Genomic DNA, 24,884 nt, shown 5'->3' with positions numbered 1-24,884 from the left:
AAGTTTGATTTCTTCACTATTGTGGCAAATTAATCGACCTGGAAAGAAAGTAAGAGAGCAAATGATAAGATGGTGTTGTCGATAGAGGGCTTCATTTTCCGTGCTGAAGCATTTACTAGCTCCATACTGCTGCTTCGTTGCGAGCACCTGGTTCAATGCTGACCCAGGCTCCATTTGAGGTAAGGCATTTGTACTTTCCGTTTCATATATGGCCAGTCATTTTGTAGTTAAAGCAACCAGAGTTGTAGTTATCTGAGCTTATTGCTTGTTACATTGTTACTCATCTGGATACTGGCCTGAAAAGGTGAGTTGACACCGCCTTTTTAGCACAGTAGTACATTTTCCAATTTCGGGCATACGTAGGTACGGGTCTGAAGTCTGCTCTGTGGCAGGTGGCCCTTTATGGTAAAGGCCTTTAGGTCAAATGCGTTTAGCATGTAAGGACCTTAAGTGTCCACTGTAACTAGTGTTACTGCATGATATTTTGATCATGATGGCATATTGTTTTAAACAAGGCAGCATATCAATAGTTTCGGTCTGTGCATTGGAGCTTCTGTTCAAGACTCCTGAATGCCTGTAAATAGATGCAAGGAGAAGTCCATTAGAACACACCTTCCATGCATTTTACTTTTTAAGGCAGCCTGATGCGACAATGGCAATCATTTCTGAAGGCAAAAATCAACCAAATCATGAATTCATCACAATGAGGCTGTAGGCCAGCCAACAGTATTAAGTACAAGATCTAGCAAAGTCTGCCATCTTTTTCGACTAAAATGCTGTGGAGGAGCGCACTTTTCTTGCAGCTTCAAATTCATAGTAGTAACATTAAAAGAACATGCACAGAAGAGTTGGGGATTGGGGGGGGGGGGGGGGGGCTGCTAGCACTTCGTTTAAATGTTACACATGGTGCTCAATTTTATTCTCTACAGTAAATGCCTGTAGTAATACTAATACAGTAGCTACGAAGCACTGCTTCTGACGCGAGGTTACGTGGACAGGTGGAAATTACCCAATTGATTTCATTAGACATTCCAGTTCACTTCAAGCAATCTGCTCCAGTTACCCTAGATTTAATGCATGCCATTATTTGCCTAAGCATCATCATCAGCCTGACTACACCCACTGCATGGCAAAGGCCTCTCCCATGTCTCTCCAATTAATCCTGTCCTTTGCTAGTTGCCACCACTGTATCCCCGCAAACTTCTTAATCTCATCCGCCCACCTAACTTTCTGCCGTTCCCTGCTACGTTTGCTTTCTCTTGGAATCCACTCCGTTACCCTTAAGGACCAGCGGTTATCTTGCCCTCGCATTACATGCCCTGCCCAAGCCCACTTCTTCCTCTTGACTTCAACTAGGATGTCATTAACCCGCGTTTGTTCCCTCACACACTCCGCCCTCTTCCGATCTCTTAACGTTACACCTATCATTTTCCTTTCCATAGCTCGCTGCGTTGTACTTAACTTAAGCTGAACCCTCTTGCCTACGCATGCAACTGCAAAGCCGTTTACATGTGCACTGAACCAGTGTGAAGCATATTTACTGCCCAGCAGAAATTGGCCACCACCAAAACGCTCGAGGCAGATCAAAGCACCTTTCCAGTCACACAGTTAGTTTCCTTTCCTTCCGAAAACAATGCGTACAAGTTGCATTGTGATCACTCACCATGGATGTGGAATGGACAACTACCTATTACAGTGCTCTACAAGTCTCTTGTCGTAACTCTTAAGGGGATATGCAGGTCTTGAAATGGCAAGTAGTGAAAATTTCATTGTTTCAAAAATGGCATATTCAGGTTAAATATATTCTAAATAGGGGTGTGCGAATATCAAATTTTTCGAATACTTATACTTGGTTCCGAATATCGAATCGAATATCGAATAATCAAGGACAGATGCATGTAACCACTGCAAACCATTATTTGAGCACCCAAGAACATCACAGTTCAACTATCAGTGATGAAATGAACACAAAAGATGTGTGTGGCTGCACAAAAAGTATCAAAGTCTCGAACATTATTCATAGAAGAGTGGAAATATCGGAGAAGATGGCTAGTACACAGCATAAGTACAAAAGCGCGTTGCTGGGATGAACATAAAAGGTTGTCGTAAAGGAAAACCGGCTGCTCCACACGGTCAGGCAGAAGTAGCTAGTTCCCTTCTAAGAAGCTGAAGCGACTTCTCCAGCCACAAAAATGCCCTCTGACTTGGCACTGAACTGGCACGTATTGCGAGGTATTTCATGTAGAGCTCTGACTATACCAGCTTCGCAGGCATAGCCACAAAGAAGCTCACCAGCGTAGTCAGCTATTGCATGGCCCAACGTTACGCATTGCTCTGAGCGCCGCCATGCTGTTATGTCTCTTTTGATAGGACTTGCGGACCGAAATGAACGCCGGTGCTCGCAATAGAATATTCGGCTGGGTATGAATATTCGCGTCGGATTGAATATTCGAAACAACACGAATACTTAGATTTCGAATCGAATACGAATACTAAAAATATAATATTCGAATTATATTCGAAAATTTCGAATATTCGCACACCCCCAATTCTAAAGCATCCCATCATCATCATCAGTCTGACTACGCCCACTGCAGGGCAAAGGCCTCTCCCAAGTCTCTCCAATTAACCCTGTCCTACCTACTAAAGCACCTGCCTACCAAGTTTCAAGGCCTAATTCAACCTCTAACAATGTACTAAAAAATCTATTTTTGACTTCTCCGAAGAGCCAAAGTGGTGATTTTGGAGCAACATACGGCAGAACTCCGCATCCGTCGCTTTCTGCAACTGTGTCCCCAATGGCCGCCACCTAGGTGTCGTTCAAAAGCTGGTTTAACCCAGTGGGGTTAAACCCCAGTTTAACCCACTATTGTGAAAGCTTCTTGAAATGTCTGCATTAGCAGTTTTCCCGACTCCTCTACAATGAACTCTGAATGGCTGGCGTGTACACTTCAAATGCAGTTTTCTCAGCTTGATGTTTTCTGCCAACATCACTAGCCAAAATAATTGAGCATGCGTACCTCAATAACAATATAAATAGCATAGCTCCACATGGCGGGTCTTGGCGACAGTTCCATTTCAACCGGAGGCAAAAAATATTTAGGCGAAGTGTTTTAACGATCCGTATGAAATGACTTAATCGGGCTCCAGTTAGTTTCCCATAATACAGCTGAGATATACGTAAACTAACTATATTTTAAAAACACAAGAAAGAAACATATACATATAATTTCATTACGATATCTCTAAAAAAATTTTTCATCTTTAGACCAGACGGATAGACTTCATGACACGCGTCCTATAAACCGGTAGTGAATAGCATTGGTGATATCATGTATCCCTGCCTGACACTCCTCTATATTGGAATTTTATTGCTGACTTTATGAAGGACTATGGTAGCTGTGCAGTCGTCATAGCTATCTTCCAGTATTTTCACATCAGACTCTTCTGCACCCCGTTTCCTCAATGCTTGCGCGAGTGCTGAGGCTTCCACTAAGTCAAATGCTTTCTCGTAATAAATGAGGGCAATATATATATTGTAAAGAGGCGAATCAAACAATAAATGTGGACGGCCACAATCTTTGTTAGCATGGTGCAGCTCAGTGGTCAAGCGTTCGTGAGCACAAAACTAAGCTTCACCTGCTTTGTCTTCCTTCTTTCTTTCCTTCATCGGCGCTGGCTGCTGGGGCAATATATATATATATATATATATATATATATATATATATATATATATATATATATATATATATATATATATACATATATATATATATATATATATATGTAAAGACCAGTCCCATGTCGAAACGTTGAATAAATCTGTTAAGTTTTTCAATGTGACTTCCCCAACTTCTTACATTTTTAATCAGTTGCCTTAAAAATTTTGTTATATATATATATATATATACATATATTGCTGCAAAGTGAATGAATGAAACCATCTCTGAGGGAACAACATTTATTATATATGCACACAGCAACACTGCCTGGCTGACGACATAGATGACGCCACAGTCTCCATGGGGGGTGAGGATCTTGGCCCAGTGTGGCGACCGCAGCAGCAAAGGTGGTGGTCTCCTCAGGAGCTGACTGGTGGTGGGGGTGGTGGTGGTGGTCCTGAGGGCATCGGAGGAGGTGGGGGAGGCAGTGGTCCACCATGGCTGGAGGGGGGTGGGGGAGGAGGGGGCGGGGGTGCAGGGGGCCAACCCCGGGCACCAGGGGGACCGGGAGGGGGAGGGGGACCAGGGGGCATGCCTGCACACAAAGCAAAGGCACAAATAATGACTGCCGCCCTGTCTCCAAATTACTAAATTCGCAGCACATTTCAAAGGCACCAGGGCATTCCAACCACACAGCACAAAAAACATCATGAAAAAACTACTCAGGGCCAGCGCTGGTAGCTGAACCTTGCTATAACGAACCCGAAAGGGCCCCGCAATTACTTCACTACACAGTTAAACCTCGATTTTAGAAAGTCGATAAAATCTGTGGTTTACTCTGCAACATTGAAAATTTGCTACACTGAAATTTGTACCCTAGCACGCCGAGAATCTGCGAAAAACCTGCGGTGGATAACTGGCTGGAAGAACCTTTATCTGTGAAAAACGTGGTCCTTTACTTTTGCCTTCTCTTTTCCATCAATGGCATTACGCATGTCCTGCTAATATTAAAGCTCGTGAGCAGTCTCAGTGCGTCTGTTGCGTCAAGCACCTCAAGGGTGAAGGGGCCAATGCACCAGTCTCAATTTTTGGTTTCGTTGTCGTCGTCAACCCCTTGTGAGTGCCATGAGAACACTGGTGACGTGACGACGCATTTCACCAATGCCACCGCTGCGACCTTGTAGGAAGTTGCAGTGGAAATGAAGGAAGAACGGCCACCGTTGGTGGCAGTAGCCATCCTTGCGGTGGGCTGCGCTGTTCATCCCTCAACCCCCCACTTTCCTATCTCCATGTCGGCGAGAGCAAGAACAGTGTCCTGCAATCACCAGCCTAACGGAATGAAATCATGTTATCATGTTTTCTGCTGTAAGGCCAAGTTTGTGTCTTGTTGGATGTATGCATATCATCTGAGTGGGAAGTGAGGTTGTCAGATGTGAAGTGCACGATGAGCTTCATAGCTGATGGGTGTGTCAAGGGCACAAGCTTAGGAAGTCTGTAAACGCGATAAACGCAGGTGGCATGCCGCATTTGGTGCCGATTTTGGATGAGATGCCAACAGACGTTCATGCCCGGCCGCTGTACTACCTCAGATGGCACGGCCAGCGGTGCATTTGCCAATGTGATCCTCATCATATTTGTACCTGCCCATGCGCTCTATCTGAAAGCTGGGCAGCGCCCACTATGACTTACGTGCTCATACGTGTGTTTCGGTGTGGTTGCAACTCTTACATGCCAGCAGGCTTGCTTGCCACTGTGCATAACGAGAACAAAGTCAGCGTTTAGCCTGCTCCCGATGTAAGTGTCAACACGTGCACCAGCACCCACCACATGGGCGAACATACTACGCACACCTGCTGAATACAGTTGGCGACCGATTTTTCGGACTCGGCGGGACCCGGAAAATGGTCCGAATAATCAAACAGTCCGAAAAATCCATGAACTTAAAAAAATAAACAATTCTGTGAAAAACCAGCTTTCCAAATCGCGAAAATCACCGCTCCCCATGTTCCGTCTACAAGCGATAATATTAGACTCTATTTGAGTCATAGCCATGTTGTCTTCATGTCCGCACCTTACCACATCATGATACCAGATAGTGCGACGCGGCCGTGGTCATGCCGTGAATAAATTCACTCGCTGCACGAAGCAAGAACAGTCGGTTTGCATGGGGCAATGACGTTCGCGAAGACCGAGCTAACCCATGGGTAACCCACGATAAGACGGGAGCGGGCGCCTCTAAATGCAGTACCCCCCCCCCCCTCTCTGCGCACCGCAGGGGGGGGGGGGGGGGGGGGGCGTTGTTCAAGCCGCGATGGATGCTGCAGGTGTCCCGCTATACCGTTTTCCATGCGATCGTGCGCCCTTTGTAGGCCATCTCGATGGTAATGGAGAGCATCTTATTATCTCGAATAGCAACGATGGAGAACAAATAGCCACGCCTATCCAAGCCAATCCAATTGCGCCCGCCGAGCTGATTCCGCTGAAATCCAAGATGGCGGCTTTCGCGGTGGCGGCAAACGGGTCGGTTGTGACAGCGATGCCCGCTTGCATCTACCTAACAAACTTTCGGTGAAATAACGAACTTTCGGTTGAAAAACAATCATCACAATATTGTTGGCGCCTATTTTAGTCCGAAAAATTCGAACTTTTAGACTCCACAAAGTCTGAAATATTGGTCGTGAAAATGTTAACATTCCTATGAGGTGCGCGACGGTCCCTAAGCAAAGTCTGAAATATCGCGCTAGTCCGAATTACTAGGGTCCCAAATATCGGTAGGCTACTGTATATGTCAGCCTTACCAATGCACGCCTGTGTCTTCTGCTGCATGGGCTCAGAAGGCACTCAAGGTTTGGCAGCAGTTCGCACAAAGCTCTGTTGAAATCCCGTCCGGAAGGCAATGAGGTACAAAAGCAGCCACTCACCGAATCCTGGTGGTGGTGGGGGTGGCCTCTGTCCGAAGGCCTGCGGTGGGGGAGGTGGTGGCCGCATGCCAGGTGGCGGTGGAAACGGAGGGGGCATCCCGGGGGGACCTGTGTCAGGACAGAACAGAGAGACACAATGGTGGAATGGTTAGTTAATCCCCCCAACCACAAACGGCTGGCCCTCGCGGCATCAGCCAATTAACCTTTCTCCTGGTAAACACTGCCTCAACTGCAAGGGGAAGAAGCTTTTTAAGGGGGGACGAGGGTCTTAAAACTGACCTTTCTATTTGTGGCTAGAATCTCATGAAATATTGCACACAGATGCGTTTTTCTCTTCTGACTTCAGAAATGTAGTTATAATTGAGCTGGTGGTCTTAGATCAAAAGTTATCTTAACTTCTAGAGTGTACTTAGGTTTGGTTTTATGGCATTTAACGTCCCAAAGCGACTAAGGCTATGAGAGACGCCGTAGTGGAGGGCTCCGGAAATTTCGACCACCTGGGGTTCTTTAACGTGCACTGACATCGCACAGTACACGGGCCTCTAGAATTTCTCCTCCAAAGAAATTCAACCGCCGCAGCCGGGATCGAACCCGTGTCTTTCGGGTCAGCAGCCGAGCACCGTAACCACTGAGCCACCGCGGCGGCAGAGAATGTAATTAGGTAATTTCTTACGCAGCTTTAATGAACTTTCTCATTGCATTTTGTTGCTTTTAAGTACGTGAATTGATAGAGAGTTCCCATACCCGATGCCATTCTTACTTTTTTTGTTTACGCCACATATAAACAGCAATTTACAATTAGCTTAACGAGCTGCAGTGTCAAATACTGCGACCTTTTACTCTCGACATAGTTTATCAGGATGACATGCCTTTAGAGAAAAACTGAGAATGTCACTGGGTATGGGAACTCTCTGGCTATCATTTCATGTAATTAAAAGCAGCAAAATGCACTGATAAAGTTTATTAAAGCTGCGTAAGAAATTGCCTAATTACACTCTAGACTTTGTAAGATCTAAGACCACCAGTTCAATTATGATTACATATTTGGAATCTATATGCAAAATTTCATGAGATTCTAGCCATAAATAAAGAAGTCAGTTTTAAGACCCTCGTCCCCCCTTAAGTACTGGCAGACAATGGCTGGAAGACAACGATACTCCCGTATGCTGCCAGGGTTTAGAGAGGCTTGGAGACTGAAGATTTGCAACCTATTTACAAATGATATACTTTCTTGTGTTAAATGCTGAATCCCTCAAGGCAATCTTAATAGAATGGGGTACAATACATACGGGCACGCAACAAAACACAAATGGGGGTGTTATTATTCCTGACACACCGAAACACAAGCTCAAAGCAAGACTACGAGCAAATCACACAGCAAGGGGGATAGCAACAAAGAGCCAGGACCCTATCAAGAAAACACACAAAACAGGCTAGAAATAAACCCCAGTGATGATTTTCACAGCTGGTTAGTATTGGGAGGTTGCAATGGCACAAAGAAATAATGTATAACACAGTTTTTCTACAAAAGAAATGGGATTACTACTAGAGCGTATTTCCACATATAAGTCGACTTATTTTACAGAAATGACCATCTGAATTTAGGTGATCAGCCTACACATGGAGACGGCCTATCTGCGGAGCCTAAGGCAGTTTCGGCGAGCTGCAGGTAGCATGTGCCTTGTGGCGGTGCCCGTTCCTATCTGTAAGCATAGAGCTTCATACATTAAAAAAAAAATAGTTGAATTTACACGCAGATTGGCTTTGGCAACGAAAACTTAAAACTTTGCAATGTTAAACCGGCTTGCTTGCGCTGGCAACGACTTTTCCTGGGCGAGCGGCAGAGATTGCAAGAGCAGACTGGTGGCAAGCTTCAGAGCGTCCATCATGCTGCCAATTTGGTTTAGCTGCTAACCAGGCTGTCAGCTGGGACGTGAGTGAGTGTGGAATGAGGGGAAGGCAAGCCTCTGATCTCTGTCCGCCTCCGACTACGCCCACGTGACTGCGCCATTACGAGTCACTTGCTCCGAGCTGCGTGTGCCGCAATGCCAACCTGTGGGAAACGCTGTACACATGCATCTTCTTGCTTTGGCTACCAATGGCAGCTGGGCAGCTTCGACCTATAACTGCTGGAGTCGAATATTTTAGAGTCAAGGCACAACTCATCACGGTCCCAACCAAGAATCTTGCGTGAAGCCTCGGAGTAACTCACATAAGCTCGGGTTAGTTTGGAGGAGCGTCGCGCCAGCTGTAGCCAATAGGAAAGTGACCTTGAAAATGACCTTGGTCAAACCTATACAGTAGACTCCCTTTAAGACGAACTCCAAGGGACCATGAAGACTGTTCATCTTATCAGAAGTTCATCTAATTAGGAGTGCTTCTTAAAATGATGTTCGGGCATGCAGTGTGTGTCCGAATACTTCGTATATGTGAACAAAGCCATGAAATAGTCTTTTAGGAAAAAAATAATTGCAACATAAGCATGTATTGCACTACTAGTGCAGTGCATCAGGCACTGTTGAGTGTTGCCCAGTCTGTTATTTTTTTTTTGTGTCTGTCGAGAAAATCGTCTGCTTGCTACAAGCGTAGGCATATCACTTAACCTTCCAAGAAATCCTTCAGTGCCCTCACAGGGGAGGAGCAGCGACAGTTCTGCTTTCACAGAATTGCCCTTTCAACGGAGACGTGGTTAGGTCTCTGTGCCTCCCCGCGTCGCATGGATCGTCGGCGGTGCAAAAAAGCTTTCAATTTTTTAGCTTTTTTTTCTTTCCTTCCGCTGAAATACTGCTCGAATGGTCGAGTAAAGCTGCATGGCTTGGGCACGGCTGGTCGTGAAAGTTCATCTTCACCAATTAGCACGTGTGCAGTGTACATCTTTTTTTTGCATTGACTCTATGGGAAACCAAACAAATGACCACCACTGTTCATCTTAACCAAGGGTTCATCTTAAGCGAGTTCGTCTTAACGGGAGTCTACTGTACTCCACCCCAGAACTAACTCGCACCACTACCAAACGCACAGACCTCCTCAGTCAGTCAAGAGAGCACATTGCATGTGTTCCTCCGCACCTACCCACCTGCGTGTGTCTGCTTTGCAGAGTACACAAATATGGTTAGAAAAGAGTATAATTTGGCACTGTCCACGTGCCATCTCCCTGTGCATGCCTACGTATGTTAAGCGCAAGCATTTAGCATGATGTTATGCCATTTGTCAGATTCGTACTTTAGTTCAGCGCATGCAAACAAAGACAGAATAAGGCCAGCCTACTGGCGCCATCTGGGGGTTAGAACGGGAAGCAATTTTGTCAGACCAATGCTTCTTTTTACAGCTAAAAGCAGTATAACCGCCATTACAAAAAAAAAATTAAGCAAATTCAGCGCTCATGTGCTTTATTATAGGAGAGATGAGACAAAGCGAAAGGTATGGTTTGCACACTGATGACCTTCATCACAATTTCAACACTTGGCCATCGGGCCACCAAGAAGTAAACCAGGCAAGCGTGAACAAACCCTGCATGTTATTAACAGCTCTGATACAACCTAAGTCGCATCAAAACATTATACACCAGCCAGCATTACTCTTCACAACAGCATGAAAAGCCGATCAGCACGAGAAGCATCTACTGCACTGCACTGGAAAAGCATGCTGACGCTACCCAAACATCTTGCAGTTAGACAGTTCTGCAAACATGCTGCTTCTACACACATACTGACGATGCTTAGTGTACCTTGAACAGTTTCTCAAGCCCACGCAAGTCTGTGCTCAAGAGGTTGATCTGACTGTCATCACTGCCTTCCCCAGGGAAGCACGATAACTCAACAGGGAACTGCACTACCTCCACTACTGCAGGCGAAGCGTTAACCTGCATATGGAGCTGCGAAAGCGTGCAACTCTTCCGATGATTTGTGACACTGCTTTCCTCTTCAACTGCTTCAGCCCTAAAGTGTTTGTCTCCTTTCCTGCCCAGCCTTCCCAGTGATATGCCTGCACAGAACCAGTGTGGCAGTCACACAGGCCTGTGGCAACAACACAGGATCACTAGTGCATGCCCATTCACTGACTGTACCAAACTGCTCAATGGCAACATGTGCAAGAAGACGCCTTCTCCGACGGTTCCTCTGCTGCTGTCAGCACCCACTGATGGCGAGAGAGAGAGAGAGAAAGTGGCGTCCCTCACCCATCTGTGATGGTGGTGGTGGTGGCATCCTGTCGTGGTGGGGTGGTGGCGGAGGAGCCCCCGGCGGAGGCACCATCCCGAAGGGGGGCTGGTGCATGGGGGGCGGCGGAGGGGGAAGACCCACTGGAAGAGGAGACACACACGACACACGTACACGACTGAGAACACGGTCCGGCACTCACTTCATACAGTCTGCATGAGGGCAGGACTTGCGGCTGCCACTGACTGTACGAGAAAACACAGTTGACGCGACCACCAATTTACTCACATTCACTGGGCAGAGACAACTTTCACACAACAGGTCTACTCAACATTAATGTCAACAGCAAAGCACTGAACAGCACACCAGTGACCTCCCATCACTAGCTTTAACAGCATGAAAACATGCAAGCACAACAGAAGAGACAGAAACATAACCAGATGGTGTGCCCATGCAGTCGATCCCGGATGTATCAAACTTGAAAGGGATCGCTAAATATCTGATATATCGATAATTCGATACACAAAAACTGGCAACAGATAAGCTTATCTGCAACCAAGAAGCAAGGATACATTGCACCCGCTGGCATGCTGGCAGCCCACGACTTGCAACACGTTGCTAGGCCTAGCAACTGACTGTGATCAGCAGTCTAATCCTGTTACCAGTACATCATAATTATAACAATAGCTCATTAAAATTAAGCTAGAGTTTCGGCGATGCCACAGCTAACAGAGCGAAGCACATCAGGCGAGGGCTGCCACTAGGCTATCGTCAGTTAGGTTGGCTTCACTGCACGACAACTTATGCACCAAAAGCTGCCTTTTCCGCATGACAGTGGTGCCGTGCGGAAACCAAATACCGAGAGACCAACGGCTACCCTCACGCATCCATGCTCATCTCCTCGTGCGGTTTTACAACGCTAGCGCTGCAAGCAGGTGCCCAAGGCCGTGCAGCCAACCCCTCTCCACGCACGAAAAGTGATCGCGGGAGCGCCGTTAAATGGTATGGTCCATTTTTTTTTGCCTTGAATGAGGCCTAAGGGTCCAGTAATCACGAAAATGAGCTCAAAACACCAGTGCACTGCATGAATAATGAATTGCCAACTATTTCATGTTGCCAGCTTTGGTCTTGGTTGGCGCCAGTGCACCTTTGGCGTCACACTGAACCAGCCAGCCTGCACCACCACAACACTGGTGACTCCTGAGAACAAGCACTGGGCTCAGTGACGCCACAACAATTGGGGCAAGTGAACCCTGACGTCATTCAATGCGGGCAGAAATGACGTGCGGCTACTTGGCCAACTTGCACAACCATATGAAATTATGTTCCACTCAGCGCCTGAGACTGAAGCCAGCTAGAAGGCATCTCCCTACACCCACAAAACGAATCACATCATTTGCTGGCGGGCAAATTTCGTGTCTCCGACGCTGTCTGGCTCCATTGAAGGGAGGCCTCTAGTGATTTCAAGCACAGGTGGAGAGGGAAATAGAGGGAGAGAAAGAAGGTGGCTGACGGCCTGTCTTACACATTGTTCTATACATTTTTAAAGGTCGCAGTCTCCTCAGTTTATGCGACAGACCTGAAACACACAATCCCCATGTTCTGCAACAGAGCTGAGCAGCCAGCTTTGGACTCGCTCCCGGTGTGAAGGCATGGGTTTCCCTTTTTCCTTCCATTTTTGTCGGTCTCAGATTTTAGAAAACATGTTAACGATTCTTACTAAAAATCCCAGTGAAATTTTCGAAATGACATGCTTGCTTTGGATTCATGCAGTCGCTATATTCCAGCATGCGGGGGGCATTTCTCCTCTGCCCACACTTATTTTGAGACTACCGTATTTACCCAATTCCAACGCGCCCCCGATTCCAACGCGCACCCAATTTACGGCACCAAAAAAATAAAAAATTTCAAGCCCCGATTCTAACGTGCCACGAGTGACTTCCACGAATGAAAATAATTTGCAAACCTTTTTATATTTTAAGGAGAGATGTGGGTGAAAAAAACCGCGATTTTTTTCGATAAAGTCGATTTTGTATTTTCTTACGTTTTGCCTCTTCTTTTATGTATAAAAAAATCAAAGACGATAACCAATGGGAAGTTAGTAAAAAATGCAATTAAAGCACTCGCGGTGGCTCGCGAAAGTGCGAATTTGATCGAATTTCGGGAACACGGCATTTCGCTCCACGACGTCGCCCGCTCTTGAATATTCGCGGGGAAGTAGGCCTACCCATCTTCTACCAGGAGCCACTTCGGCAGCGGCGCATTCTTGATAAAAATACGACAAAACAGATCGTTTCCCACCCGAGTCGAGCGTCGCGACTGGCCCTTCAAATCACGTGGTACGATCGGAGCCCTTCCATTGGCTACGACCATTCTATCGCACGCTCGGACGCAGACACTCTTTCTTCATTCTGTCGCCACCGAGACGTGAACCAACGCTTCTGCCCGGGTTTTTCTCCTTTCTCCGCTATGGATGTGAATCAGAAACGAGATTTTCGTTCACGCAAGTTCCTGACAAAGCATCAGTATAAAGGAAGACGCCCCAAGCGCAAGCGGAGAACTCCGGTGACGGGAGGTTCGTCTGCTGCTAGGTGTAACTACGGCAACGGCGATGCACCATTTGGATCCTTCAAGCTTCTTGCGGAGCATCCATGACTTCGTCAGTGCATCTGAGTGAAAGATAAAGATGTTCGATGGCCAAAACAAGCGTAAAAACGAGCATGGAAGTGCTGTTATCTGTGAGATCGGCATGATGCACGACCTCGTCAGCGGCGCGGCGTGCCCCGCCTGCGGATGATGTAATCTCTGTCAGAGAATCGGACGCAAGACAGAAAGGACTCTCATCGTTTTTGGAACTTTACCGCCGAAATGACGCGTTTCCGACAACCTTTGTTTCATCAACATATTCTTCGAGCCGCGTATCTCGATCGTGCAAAGGCAGTGATGAGGCGTCCGCCCGCGGCAGTGCACGGGATACCGTCGCCGTGAACGTGGTCGCTTTGAGTCAAGCGCCACACCGGTTGAAAACGGCTCCTGCGACGCAAGAAAATGACGAGCAAACGTGCTCCCATGTTTGGCCGGCAGTTAGTGAGCTCCCACATCGTATAATGGCGATGACAATGGGCAGCTATGGGGCAGTTTCGGTTTGCACTCGAATCCAACGCACATGCGATTTTGAGACGTATTTTTCCCGAAAAAAGGTGCGCGTTGGAATTGGGTAAATACGGTAATCCCACCGTAATTGCTCACAGCAGGCCTTTTCCCTATGCAGCCAGTCATAATCACTTGAAATTGTCCCCTTTTCGAGGGGCATGCATCTTAGGACTGCAGGCAGTCCGAGTCATGGCCATGCCGAGTCCCTCAGCACCTTTCTGAAGGCTTTCGGGGTCCCCGGAGTTGAAGAGATAGAGACAACCCCCCCCGTTGTGACTCACTGGAGGGAGGTGGTGGTGGGGGCATCCCTCCCGGTGGGAATGGTGGCATTGGTCTGAAGGGTGGTGGCATGGGTGGCATGCCACCGGGCATGGGTGGTGGCGGTGGCAGGTTGGGCAGCGGCGGCATTGGCAGGCCCCCTGCAACGGAAACAGGAATGTCAACGACTGTACGACCCCCCAAAGCAGCCTGTGTCCCTGTTGTGCCCAGGGTGTGCTCGTGGACAAGGCGATCGAAAGCTACCACACACATCATAAGGGCCACGCGCTTTCCTAAGGCATAGCCCATTAAAGCCGTGGCCTTGTACTTTACAGAGGCTTTCTTGCAAACCTACAGCAAAAGGCCAGCTTTTACGCTACCTCATTTGTAATGGCCATCTTCAAGCGAGCATGCAAAGGTAAAGGCACTGAGTGACCAAAATATCCATACTTGCAGAAGTATTTCTGTCAAAGACTCTCAGAATAGCAGCAACAAGGCAAGGATGGGTGCCAAAAATATCGGTGCACGTGACATGAAATGACCCCGTCAATCTGCACTTTTCACATCACCCGCAGGATTCCTCCATACACTGGCCACTGATGTCCCACACTTGCCCCTTCATTGCCGTGCGGTGCTGGTAGTGAGCCATTAACAGACACTCAATCAATGTGGGCATACAGCGCAATAGCTGTGGCAACTCAGAGGGAGTGTCTCAAGTCTGCAGAGACCAGCCTCTCCAACAACTGTAAAACTAAGCTCGACCCAGCAATGTAGACCTCCACAACGGCATCTCTTTCTTCCTGTGTTCTTTCACTCCCACCTTCCTTCCTTCCCTTGCGGCGCGGTTCAGGTGTCCGCAGAGACGTGAGAGTCAGATTACTGCGCCATTTCCTTTCCTGGCCTGCTCTCCTGCAGAGCCAACTGACCGTGTTACCAGGAAAGCATGGCTGCAGGCAGTGCGGAATACATTAACAGCAACTCTGACAAACTAACTCTAGGGAAAGAAGCTGGCTGTGATCCGATGGATGACTCACCGGGCGGAGGTCCGGGAGGCATGGCTCCAAGGGCCACGGGCGGAGGCAGTCCAGCCACGGGTGGTGGCGGTGGGAGTCCACCCACGGGGGGTGCGTCCGCAAACAGCTGGTGGGGACGGTCCGAGTGGGCCAGCGGGTTCTGTGCTGCCAGCAGGCGCTCTGAAAGGGAGGGAGACAAGAGGAAAAGGACTGCTGGTGAGACTAGGCACAACAGAGAAGAGTCCTGCAGGCCACATCCAACGTTCCTGTGCACATCCTTTGTAATGTGTGAAGCCTCATGAAGCAATGGGAATGATACAGAGAGGCTGGATGGAAGTCGAGCCCCAATATGATTGCAGCCGCTTTTGAAACACAGGTTAAATCATGCAACAAAAACACATTTGTAATTTTTGAGACCCAGCGTTTGCCTCTCAGCGTAAAAAAGAGAAACAGGAACATGACAGGAAGAATACAGCACAAGTACAAACTCAAGATATAGCAACACTTCGCACAAGCAATTGCATGCTGTGCTACTACTATTACGAACTGCTGTCATGCACACTTGTAAACAATTAATGATGGTTGGTTTGTTTGTTTATGGGGTTTAACGTCCCAAAGCGACTAAGGCTATGAGAGACGCCGTAGTGGAGGGCTCCGGAAATTTCGACCACCTGGGGTTCTTTAACGGGCACTGACATCGCACAGTACACGGGCCTCTAGAATTTCTCCTCCAAAGAAATTCAATCGCCGCGGCCGGGATCGAACCCGCGTCTTTCGGCTCAGCAGCCGAACACCATAACCACTAAGCCACCGCGGCGGCTAAACAATTAATGAGGAACTGTCATTAACGCTTGTTTTGAATATTAACATGAGCTGCTGTGAGCACTTCTCTACACTTTTTTTTATCGTGCAAATATGCTCTTTGGTATAGGACAGTTATAGGTGCATGTGCAAGCTATAAATCACCTATATAAATGCCAACAAGGCCTGGTATTAGGGCCCATGGGTCCAAATTCGAGTGACTGGCTGGAGTGGAAACCCTGAATGCCTAGGTATCGCTTGCATGTCGCCCGACGTCTCGGGCAAGTTAGCATGAAGTGAGCTAACGTCGTCTCACTCAAAGGTACTTTATTTATTAAAGGGAAAAGGGGGAAATCAACTCCTCTTTGACGTTAAAGGTAACGCAACAACACAATGCGTCCCGATCATGCTGGCACCACATCTATTGTTTGTTGCCCTTTAGAAACAGAACACACAGACTTGACTGAGTCATGCCAAACTAAACTACTCTGACTACAAACCAGTGGGGAAATAAAGCCCTTAATAAAATAAAAATGTACCGACTAGCCCAAACAAATACCTTAGTCCAAATATAAACACTTTCCTACGCTCCTGAAGGCGTTCTGTGCACACGACAGAACCGTGGGGCCACCAACCAGTTGTCTTACAGCCAGACTGGAGTAATGATACAGCAGTTCTAGACGCACTACATGATAAACTGCAGTTCCCTGTGAACAGCCTAGGGGACCAATCGGCAGGATTTGCAAGGCCATTTTAAATGTGCCATTCACAAAAAGCCTACGTCCAAGGAATGAATGTCAAAACAGACTTTAAGAACAAACTGACCAGGACTACCAGTCACAATCATCAACAGATTCAGAGGGCTTTCTTAAAGGTGCAGTGAAGAGGAATCTGATCTCGTCTTTTTGCCGCGGGAACTCAATCTACATGTTCCGAGCATTCTTAGAAACTGCGACTTATTGCCCTGTGTGGCCGATTTTCCTAATTAAATTGAATTAACGTCCAGCTCCCGCCTTTAATTTTTGAATTCTCCCCGTACGGTGGGCGGAGTCGACCAACGCGTGGAGTGCCTTTCAATCAGCTCCGTGGAGGCTTTGCTTTCGCTTTATTTTGTTTTTTTAGGTTTCTGTGAATAAATATTTTCATTCACAGATAATATAGCTGCAAAATAAGCCCGCAGAAATAAAAATACGCGCGGACTATTTGCTTCTACGGATTACTACGTATTACTCCGCCGATGGCAGAGCGGCAAGCCGCCACGGGACTGGGTGAAAGGCACTCCACGCGTTGGTCGACTCCGCCCACCGTACGGGAAAGAATTAAAAAAAAAAAAGGCGGGAGCCGGACGTTAATTTGATTTAATTAGAGAAACCGGCCACACAGGGCCATAAATCGTAGTTTCTAAGAATGCCCGGAACGTGTAGATTGAGTTCCCGCGGCAAAAAGACGAGTTCAGATTCCTCTTCAGTGCACCTTTAACCCCATGAAGAATTTCCAGTCGCAACTTTTGTTCAGCTCACGCCAAGAAAAACAGGCCACCTGGCTTGCGTTAAACAATTGACTACTCGAGCACCAGCCAACGCATCATCAAAGGGAGAGGGCATGCAAGAGACAAAGTGGCTCGTTGGGCTAGTTGGTTACGCTTTATCCGAACCAGCGCTGGTGGGCAAGGGCAGAAAGGTGGGACACATGGTGAGTCAGAACAGCATTGTGTGAGCGTTTCTGTCCGTGCCTTCCAGCGCTGGTTTGGATAATTCAATAGACACAACCAACGCTCGAAACAATCCGATACGTCCAAAAAGCTGGACTGCAGAGGTGTCTGCCGCACAGGAGTCACGAATGAGTTTTAACTTACACAATGGGTTCGAGAGAAGACCAGCTTTCCTATCTGACAGCCTATCTGCCGTGGGCGCTCAGTGGTTACTGCATTTGGTTGCCGAGCACAAGGGCACAGTATCGCATCCAAGTCGTGGTGAGCTCTTTTCAATGAAAGCAAAATGCAAATGGCACCTGTGGGCTGCACAATGTCAGAGTATACTTTAAAGAACCCCACGCAGCTGAAGTTGATACTGATCCTTCCACTTCGACCCTACCCTCTTCCTTCTTTCATTCCTGCAGTCATTCCTTCCCTCCCAGTGACACCCAGGTGTCCGCCAAGAAGTCAGACAACTACTCCATTTTTCCTCTCCTCAAAACGATTTATTTTTAATTTGACAGCTCAACCCTGCAAGATCAATACGAATCATAACCAACACTGCACAGAAAATAGTGCCACAAATAGCTCTCAAGCCCAAGCAAAAGAATGCATTTCAGCAATGCCAGAACAGGCATACAGGCACCAAAAAAGAGTGATGATGACAATGATGATGAATTTTCAGGGCACAAGGTATTTTCTTTTCATAAGGTGGGGTTAAACACCCATTATTTTTCCGATACATCCGCTCATTTCTCAGCCATAGGTCCGCGATAATAACAGCAGGCGAGATAGAGTCATTGCCTTTTCGGCTAGGGGGCAGAGGGACGCCACAAGGATCGGTACTGTCCCCGTTTCTGTTCAATCTGTCTCTCATAAAACTTCCGCCCAGACTAGAGGCCACACACGGGCTGCGACACATACATTCTACGCAGATGACATCATCCTCTGGACCACCAGCGGGAGCGACGGTCAGAGAGAGGAAACGTTGCAACGCGCGGTAGACACTATCGCGGAGCTGGCAGGTCAGGCAGGTCTCACATGCTCACACTCAAAATCGGAGCTACTGGTCATCAGAGACAAACCCAGAGGTCCCGGTGCCAGGCGACAAGCGCTCCCACCCCCACTTAACATGTGCGTGGGGGGACTTATCACTAAGGAAGTGCAGTCAATAAGGGTCTTGGGGCTGTATCTACAAGCCAACAGGAAAAACAAAGAAACCCCGGAAAAGCTGAAAACATCAGTTAATATGTCAATTAGGTTAATCAGAAGGATCGCCAACCGCAAAAGGGGAGTCAAAGAAAGAGACCTCTGTAGGATAGTGCAGGCATTTGTTGAGAGTAGGATGGTGTATGCACTACCATACCTTAAGCTAGATGCCACGGAGAAAGGCAAAGCCGAGGCGATAATTAGGAAAGCGTACAAGGCAGCCTTGGGACTGCCGAACTTCACGTCGACAGAGCGACTCTTGGGATTAGGAGTACATAACACTCTGGAGGAGCTCAAGGAGGCCCATGTCACGATGCAAACAGAAAGACTTAAGCGCACCAAGGCAGGCAGAACCATACTAGAGCGCCTAGGCATAGGCGTGGAACCTACACTCGCGGATGCGAAAACACAGATACCCAAACTCGTTAGGAAGGGACAGGATCAAACCACTACCAAAGAATATGCACCCTTCCCACCACGAAGGAAGGCGGAAAGCTAGGGCACTCGCTCTGCACAAAAAATACGAAACGGACGCAGGCGCTTTCTATGTAGACGCGGCACAATACACATCAAGCGGAGCGTTCGCACTGGCGGTGGTGGACGCACGCGGGCGGCTGCGGGCCTCGGGGTCGGTGGTTACAAAATCTTCGGAAACAGCGGAAGAGGCAGCTGTGGCGCTAGCCATAGCTAGCACTGACGCGGAAACGATCTTCTCGGATTCCAAATTGGCCGTCCGTAGTTTTGCGGGGGGCAGAATCTCAAATGTGGCACAGCGAATACTGAAACTGACCAGGGAACCTTACATGGAAATTGAGGTGATATGGGTGCCGGCTCACTCGGGGGAATCCGGGAAACGAGGCGGCCCACAATATGGCTCGAGGTTTCGTCAACCGAGTCGGTGGGTCGTCCGCATCCATGGATCACTCCAAGGAGGCGCTGGCATCTTTTCATGACATTACAACTCATTACAAATTGGAAAGACACAAATTTCCACCACCTGACAAAACGTTGGATAAGGCACAAGAGACCACCTGGAGGAGACTCCAAACGAGGTGCTTTCTTACCCCCTATCTATTATCAAAAATGTACCCGGATGACGATATCCCCGAGTGCAGGTTCTGTGGCGAAACAGCCACGTATGACCACATACTGTGGCAATGCAAAGAAGAACCTCCACCGGAGGATCTAGTACGAATTCCTTCTGTTGAGCGATGGGAGGCCGTGCTGGTCAGCTCGGACCCGGGCATTCAAGCCTTGGCCACCGAGTGGGCCGCTCAGGTCGCCACGAGCCATGGTTTGGTGGCCATCTAGCGCGGACCGTCTGCATCTGCATTTTTGACGGAATAAATGTTTTCCAATCCAATCCAAGCATTTCACCCGAGAGAAGCCAAGCACCGGGCCATAGGAAAGGCACCAAGGAGCTGTGCCTTGCGTCCAGAACAGCTTCCGGTCCAGTGGATAGCTTGCTCTTTTTTTTTTTATTTCCTTCTTGCATTTCTGTCGATGAAGTCGTTCCTTTTCTCTGCTTTCCTTCTTTTCTAATTCAAATGTAACACATTACATGCATTTACACGCTTTCTAAGGTGGACTGCTGCCAGTGATGTCGGCTCCCAAGGTGCCAAGGAGTTGAAGACACACAGTTTCAAAGGTTCACAGCAGGCATCATGCAAGACGTACTTTCAAAGCATGCAGGAGAGCACGAACAGGCAACGTGCACCGAGTCGTACCTGCGGCGGAGCCGTGGCGCTCCCCTTTGGAGTCCTTCTTGAAGGCGTACGAAATGGTGATGGCTCGGTTGCACAGGTACTGGCCGTTCATGGCCTCGATGGCGGCGTCCGAGGCCTCGAAGCTGGCAAAGTTGATGAAGGCATAGCCCTTGGAGTTGCCCGTGTCTGGGTCACGCATGATCTGCACCACAAGGTTGGTTTGGTTTATTGGGGTTTAACGTCCCAAAGCAACTCAGGCTATGAGGGATGCTGTAGTGAAGGGCTCCGGAAATTTCCACCACCTGGGGTTCTTTAGTGTGCACTGACATCGTACAGTACACGGGCTTCTAGAAATTCGCCTTCATCGAAATTCAGCAGCCGCGGCCGGGATCGAACCTGCGTCTTTCGGGCTAGCAGCCGAGCACCGTAACCACTGAGCCACCGCGGCGGGGTTGCACCACAAGGGGAGGCAGAAAGACCCCTCAAAGCAGGCAGTGAGCCTTCGTCAGTACTGAAGACAGCAGCATCAGGCTAATCTAGGCATACCTTTGTGGCTTTCCCAAAGAATTAGCAAGACTCAAAGTATGAATTTCAGGCGCAATATTTTTACTTTCCTCATGTAAAACAACAAACAACGACCTCCAAAACTGAATTTTCAATGGAAGAGGTAATGCTCACTGCTTGCCTGCCCACAAGTAGGTTTTCGAGAACCAAACTAAACATACGTTCAAACTACCTTTGACTGAGATTCTCAAGGGGGGACCCTCGTCTTGAAAAAAAATTTTTTATTAATGCAGTCACAGTTATGAAATTTTGAGGCCACATGTATTTTTGTGCGCTGATTCTAGATATGCCATTTAATTTCGTGTAAAACAATTCCTTGAGCACTTGTGCAATTTTTATGCAAGTATTTTGCGGAAAGTTTTGCAGAAAATTTGCTGCAGGAAACTTGTTGAAATGCATGCCATTGGGTTCTCTTGACACCAAGGAATGCAATAAGGGTAAAATTATCATCCTGGCTATCATAGAACTTGAGTTATAGGGTTTTGAAGTTGTCGCTTCAGAAATGAGAAGAAAATTGTATATTCCTATTTCTGAATTGACAGCTTCAGTACCCTATAACTCAAGTTCTATGATTGCCAGGATAATAATTTTACCCTTATTGCATTCCTTGGTGTCAAGAGAACCCAATGGCATGCATTCCAACAAGTTTCCTGCAGCAAATTTTCTTCAAAACTTTCCGCAAAATACTTGCATAAAAATTGCACAAGTGCTCAAGGAATTGTTTTACACGAAATTAAATGGCATATCTAAAATCAGCACACAAAAATACATGTGGCCTGAAAATTTCCTAACTATAACTAGATTAATAAAATTTTCTTTTCAAGACCAGGGTCAACGCCAGTGCGTACCAGTACTAACAATAGTTTGCTGATAGAGCTCTTTTAACATTCAAAATTTACGCAGACTATTCATGGATTTCAATATGCTAAAAACAGCACCTTGACCATGAAGGACACTCCAACGTAGGCCTCCGGACTGCTTGTACAACTACCTAAAAGCAGCACCTTGACCATGAAGGACACTGTAATGCAGACCTCCGGACTGCTTGTACAACTACCTACGGTTGCTTAATTAGCCCTGAAATCTCTTCAGAGTTGAACAAATGGAAAGAAAGCAAGGAAAATTAGACCATGCTTACGCTTCTCAGTAATGCGATTTTTGAGTGGAGCTGCAACACAGTACTTGCACGGTGTGCGACCACATATGGAACACGCAGTGACAAACAGAGGCAGCTCTGCATTTAGACTAGGACAGCGCGCATAGCAACGTGTGTCACCACTGAGTTTCGCCTCAGGCTAACAGACGGCGGCGTGCGCTACCGTGGCGCCATCTCTTAGCGGGTCGTGGCCACAGAGCCCATCTTCAGGATGCCACCTGCTGCCGCCATACCCTCCTTCGCTGCTTCCTCCACGCATTATCTTCACTACTGCAATCTTTCATCCTCCACTATTCGCTCTCTTTCATCCTCTACTCTACTCTTCGCTCGTTTCGTTACGCCGAGGCACGCCATTCAACAGAGGAACAGGTGCTCAAGAGCTGTACTCTAACGTACACGCTATGAAGTGATGGATACTTTGCTACATGGACAAGCAGCAATGCACAGCACCTGCTGTAGTAACCATCATTCTGTGAAACCTGAGATCAACATTCGCTCTAGCCAAACCATGGCTGGTCTTTCACTCAATCGACCCACATCTTAGATCAAGACTCTCACCCAGAATTCCTCAACAACTGGAAACACTTTATCACCGACTTCGTCTGAATGCTGCTTATACAAACGGCTTGCGATACCGTTTTGGACAAATGAACAGACCGCACTGTGACAACTGTGCCTCGATAGAAACTGTGGAACATATCCTGCTTCAGTGCCCTGCGTACTATGAACATTGCATGCAGAAGCTCTGCGCAGTGCCCATAACAATGGACAAAGTTTTAGGTCTCTTAGCCTGCTTCAGGCAACAGAGACTTGCAATGAACTTTCTATTTACATATTTAAAAGACATTGGACATCTCGATAAGCTTTAAATTCTCTTGCACGTTACCTTCAAGCATTCTTCATGCAGTGAACTTCGTCAGCCCATTTGTCGGACTATGCACTCCATCATTCCATAGGTTACATCAATACTCGCCAATGCATCCTTAGTACTCATTTCATGGCCGCATTTTATCTTCGTTTTTTCTTTTACTTCTTCCACGCTGCTCTCCTTCTGTCTTTATCTCGCAAATTCCCCTCCCTACGCAGAGTAGCATGCCAGCGATATTGAAACGCCGGCTAAATTCTCTGTATTTCATTAAAGAGTCTATCTCTCTCTCTCTCTCGAGGGGGGGGGGGGGGGGGGGGTGGGCTCGCTCTTTTTCTTATGGCCTTTGCAATGAGACCTGTTTCCGCTGTTCACACAAAAGGAGAACGCGTGCCCACTCCAAGTCTGTCCCACAAGAGTGGTAACTGTCAGGTCCTGATATTTCACCTCTATGCATTATTGCAAGGACCGCGCAATCAGCGTCTTCGATTTGACATCTGAGATTTATGAAACAACGAAATAATTGCCGCGTGGCAGCGCGCGCTCTCCTTCAGCACGACTGCATGGTTGCATATGAGCCTTCGGGTAAACTGACGTCAACACTTTCCAGCCCTAAAGTTTGCACAAAAAACAAATCTATCAGCCTCATCAGTTCGCCTACTGACGGGTACGAACCAGTGTGTCGAACTATAAGAAACCTGAAGCGTTTGCATCATGGGTTCCTAAGGATTCCGAAATATAGCTCATGAAATCTCAAGCACTGCGGTTTTTATTCGCAAAAAAGTGCCTTGAGCAAGAAATCATGATGCCGCACAGATTCAGAAGAAAGACAATTTTATTCACAGCTAAATGCAAGATGTCCAATGCAGTGCATTCATATCTATAACTTCAATATTTTTTATGTTCAGAACATATTAGTTGGCCGAAAGACTGTACATATCTAGTCTCGTGACTTGTGCACATCCATTACAGATTTAGTCGGATTAGTACATGATTGATCAACAACTTCCCATCAAAGAAACGGGCATGAACAACGCTGTAGAAGTGCGAAGAGCAGCAAGAAACAAGGAAAAATCATTCTCCTCCAAAATTGCACATTCTTTTGAAACTGTAGCCGCAATATATCCACATAAGTACGACCGGCGGTAGGAAAGTTCACAGTTTGAAAAACTTCTTGGACAGTTTATGCACATAATTAGCTGGCTTCTCGTTCCTGTTGGTGACTTTCTTGGTGCAGTTAACAAGAAGTATTCCTAGAAGAAATTTTTCAGATATCAAAGAAGCAGACCTTATGGCATGGCTGTTGTCGATTCCTTCTGGACAACTCAGCAAAGGTGAGTTTTCAAGGTGTGGCTGAATGAGGATTTGAAGTACTTCCAGAACATTTGTGCGCGGCAGGTGCAAGACAGCTTTTTCAAAGAAACATACAACCTCATCCAAGAGGGCAACAAACTCTGGTTTAGAGTAGTGCAGTCCGCTGAAATCTTGGCCTTGCAGAAGAGTGTCTCGCTCGTCTCGCTAGTTTCAAGAAGGATATTGCAAGCGTTGCATCTAAAGTCACTGATTAAGGGGGGAAGCTGATCTTACAAAAAAAATTTTTGTTAATGAAGTCACAATAATAGAATCTTCAAGAAACATGTCCTTTTGCATGCTGATTCCAAATATGTAATTTAACTTTATGTAAAACAAGTCCTTGTGCACTTATATAACTTTTATAACTTTTCGC

At 47.2% G+C, this 24,884-nt stretch overlaps 1 protein-coding gene and 1 pseudogene across 1 annotated transcript in view; one reads left to right on the top strand and one right to left on the bottom strand.

Moving 5' to 3' along the window:
• Positions 1–3,945: 3,945 nt before the first annotated feature.
• Spx (Spliceosomal protein on the X) overlaps positions 3,946–24,884 on the bottom strand; it is a 35,146-nt gene continuing 14,207 nt past the window's right edge. The window contains exons 5-10 of the mRNA XM_089572940.1: positions 20,595–20,775; positions 15,186–15,344; positions 14,175–14,312; positions 10,761–10,883; positions 6,584–6,691; positions 3,946–4,257 (exon numbers count right to left, since the gene is read on the bottom strand). Coding sequence (XP_089429066.1) covers positions 4,082–4,257; positions 6,584–6,691; positions 10,761–10,883; positions 14,175–14,312; positions 15,186–15,344; positions 20,595–20,775 — 885 coding nt within the window. The 3' untranslated portion in view covers positions 3,946–4,081. The remainder of the gene's footprint in view (positions 4,258–6,583; positions 6,692–10,760; positions 10,884–14,174; positions 14,313–15,185; positions 15,345–20,594; positions 20,776–24,884) is intronic.
• LOC149362195 (uncharacterized) lies at positions 18,908–20,497 on the top strand (annotated as a pseudogene).

Source organism: Amblyomma mixtum, chromosome 2 (assembly GCF_055824585.1).
Source record: "Amblyomma mixtum isolate Tamu chromosome 2, ASM5582458v1, whole genome shotgun sequence".
Taxonomy (NCBI): domain Eukaryota; kingdom Metazoa; phylum Arthropoda; class Arachnida; order Ixodida; family Ixodidae; genus Amblyomma; species Amblyomma mixtum.
Note: the sequence above shows the minus strand (reverse complement) of the source record. Positions and strands in the feature narration are given on the sequence as shown.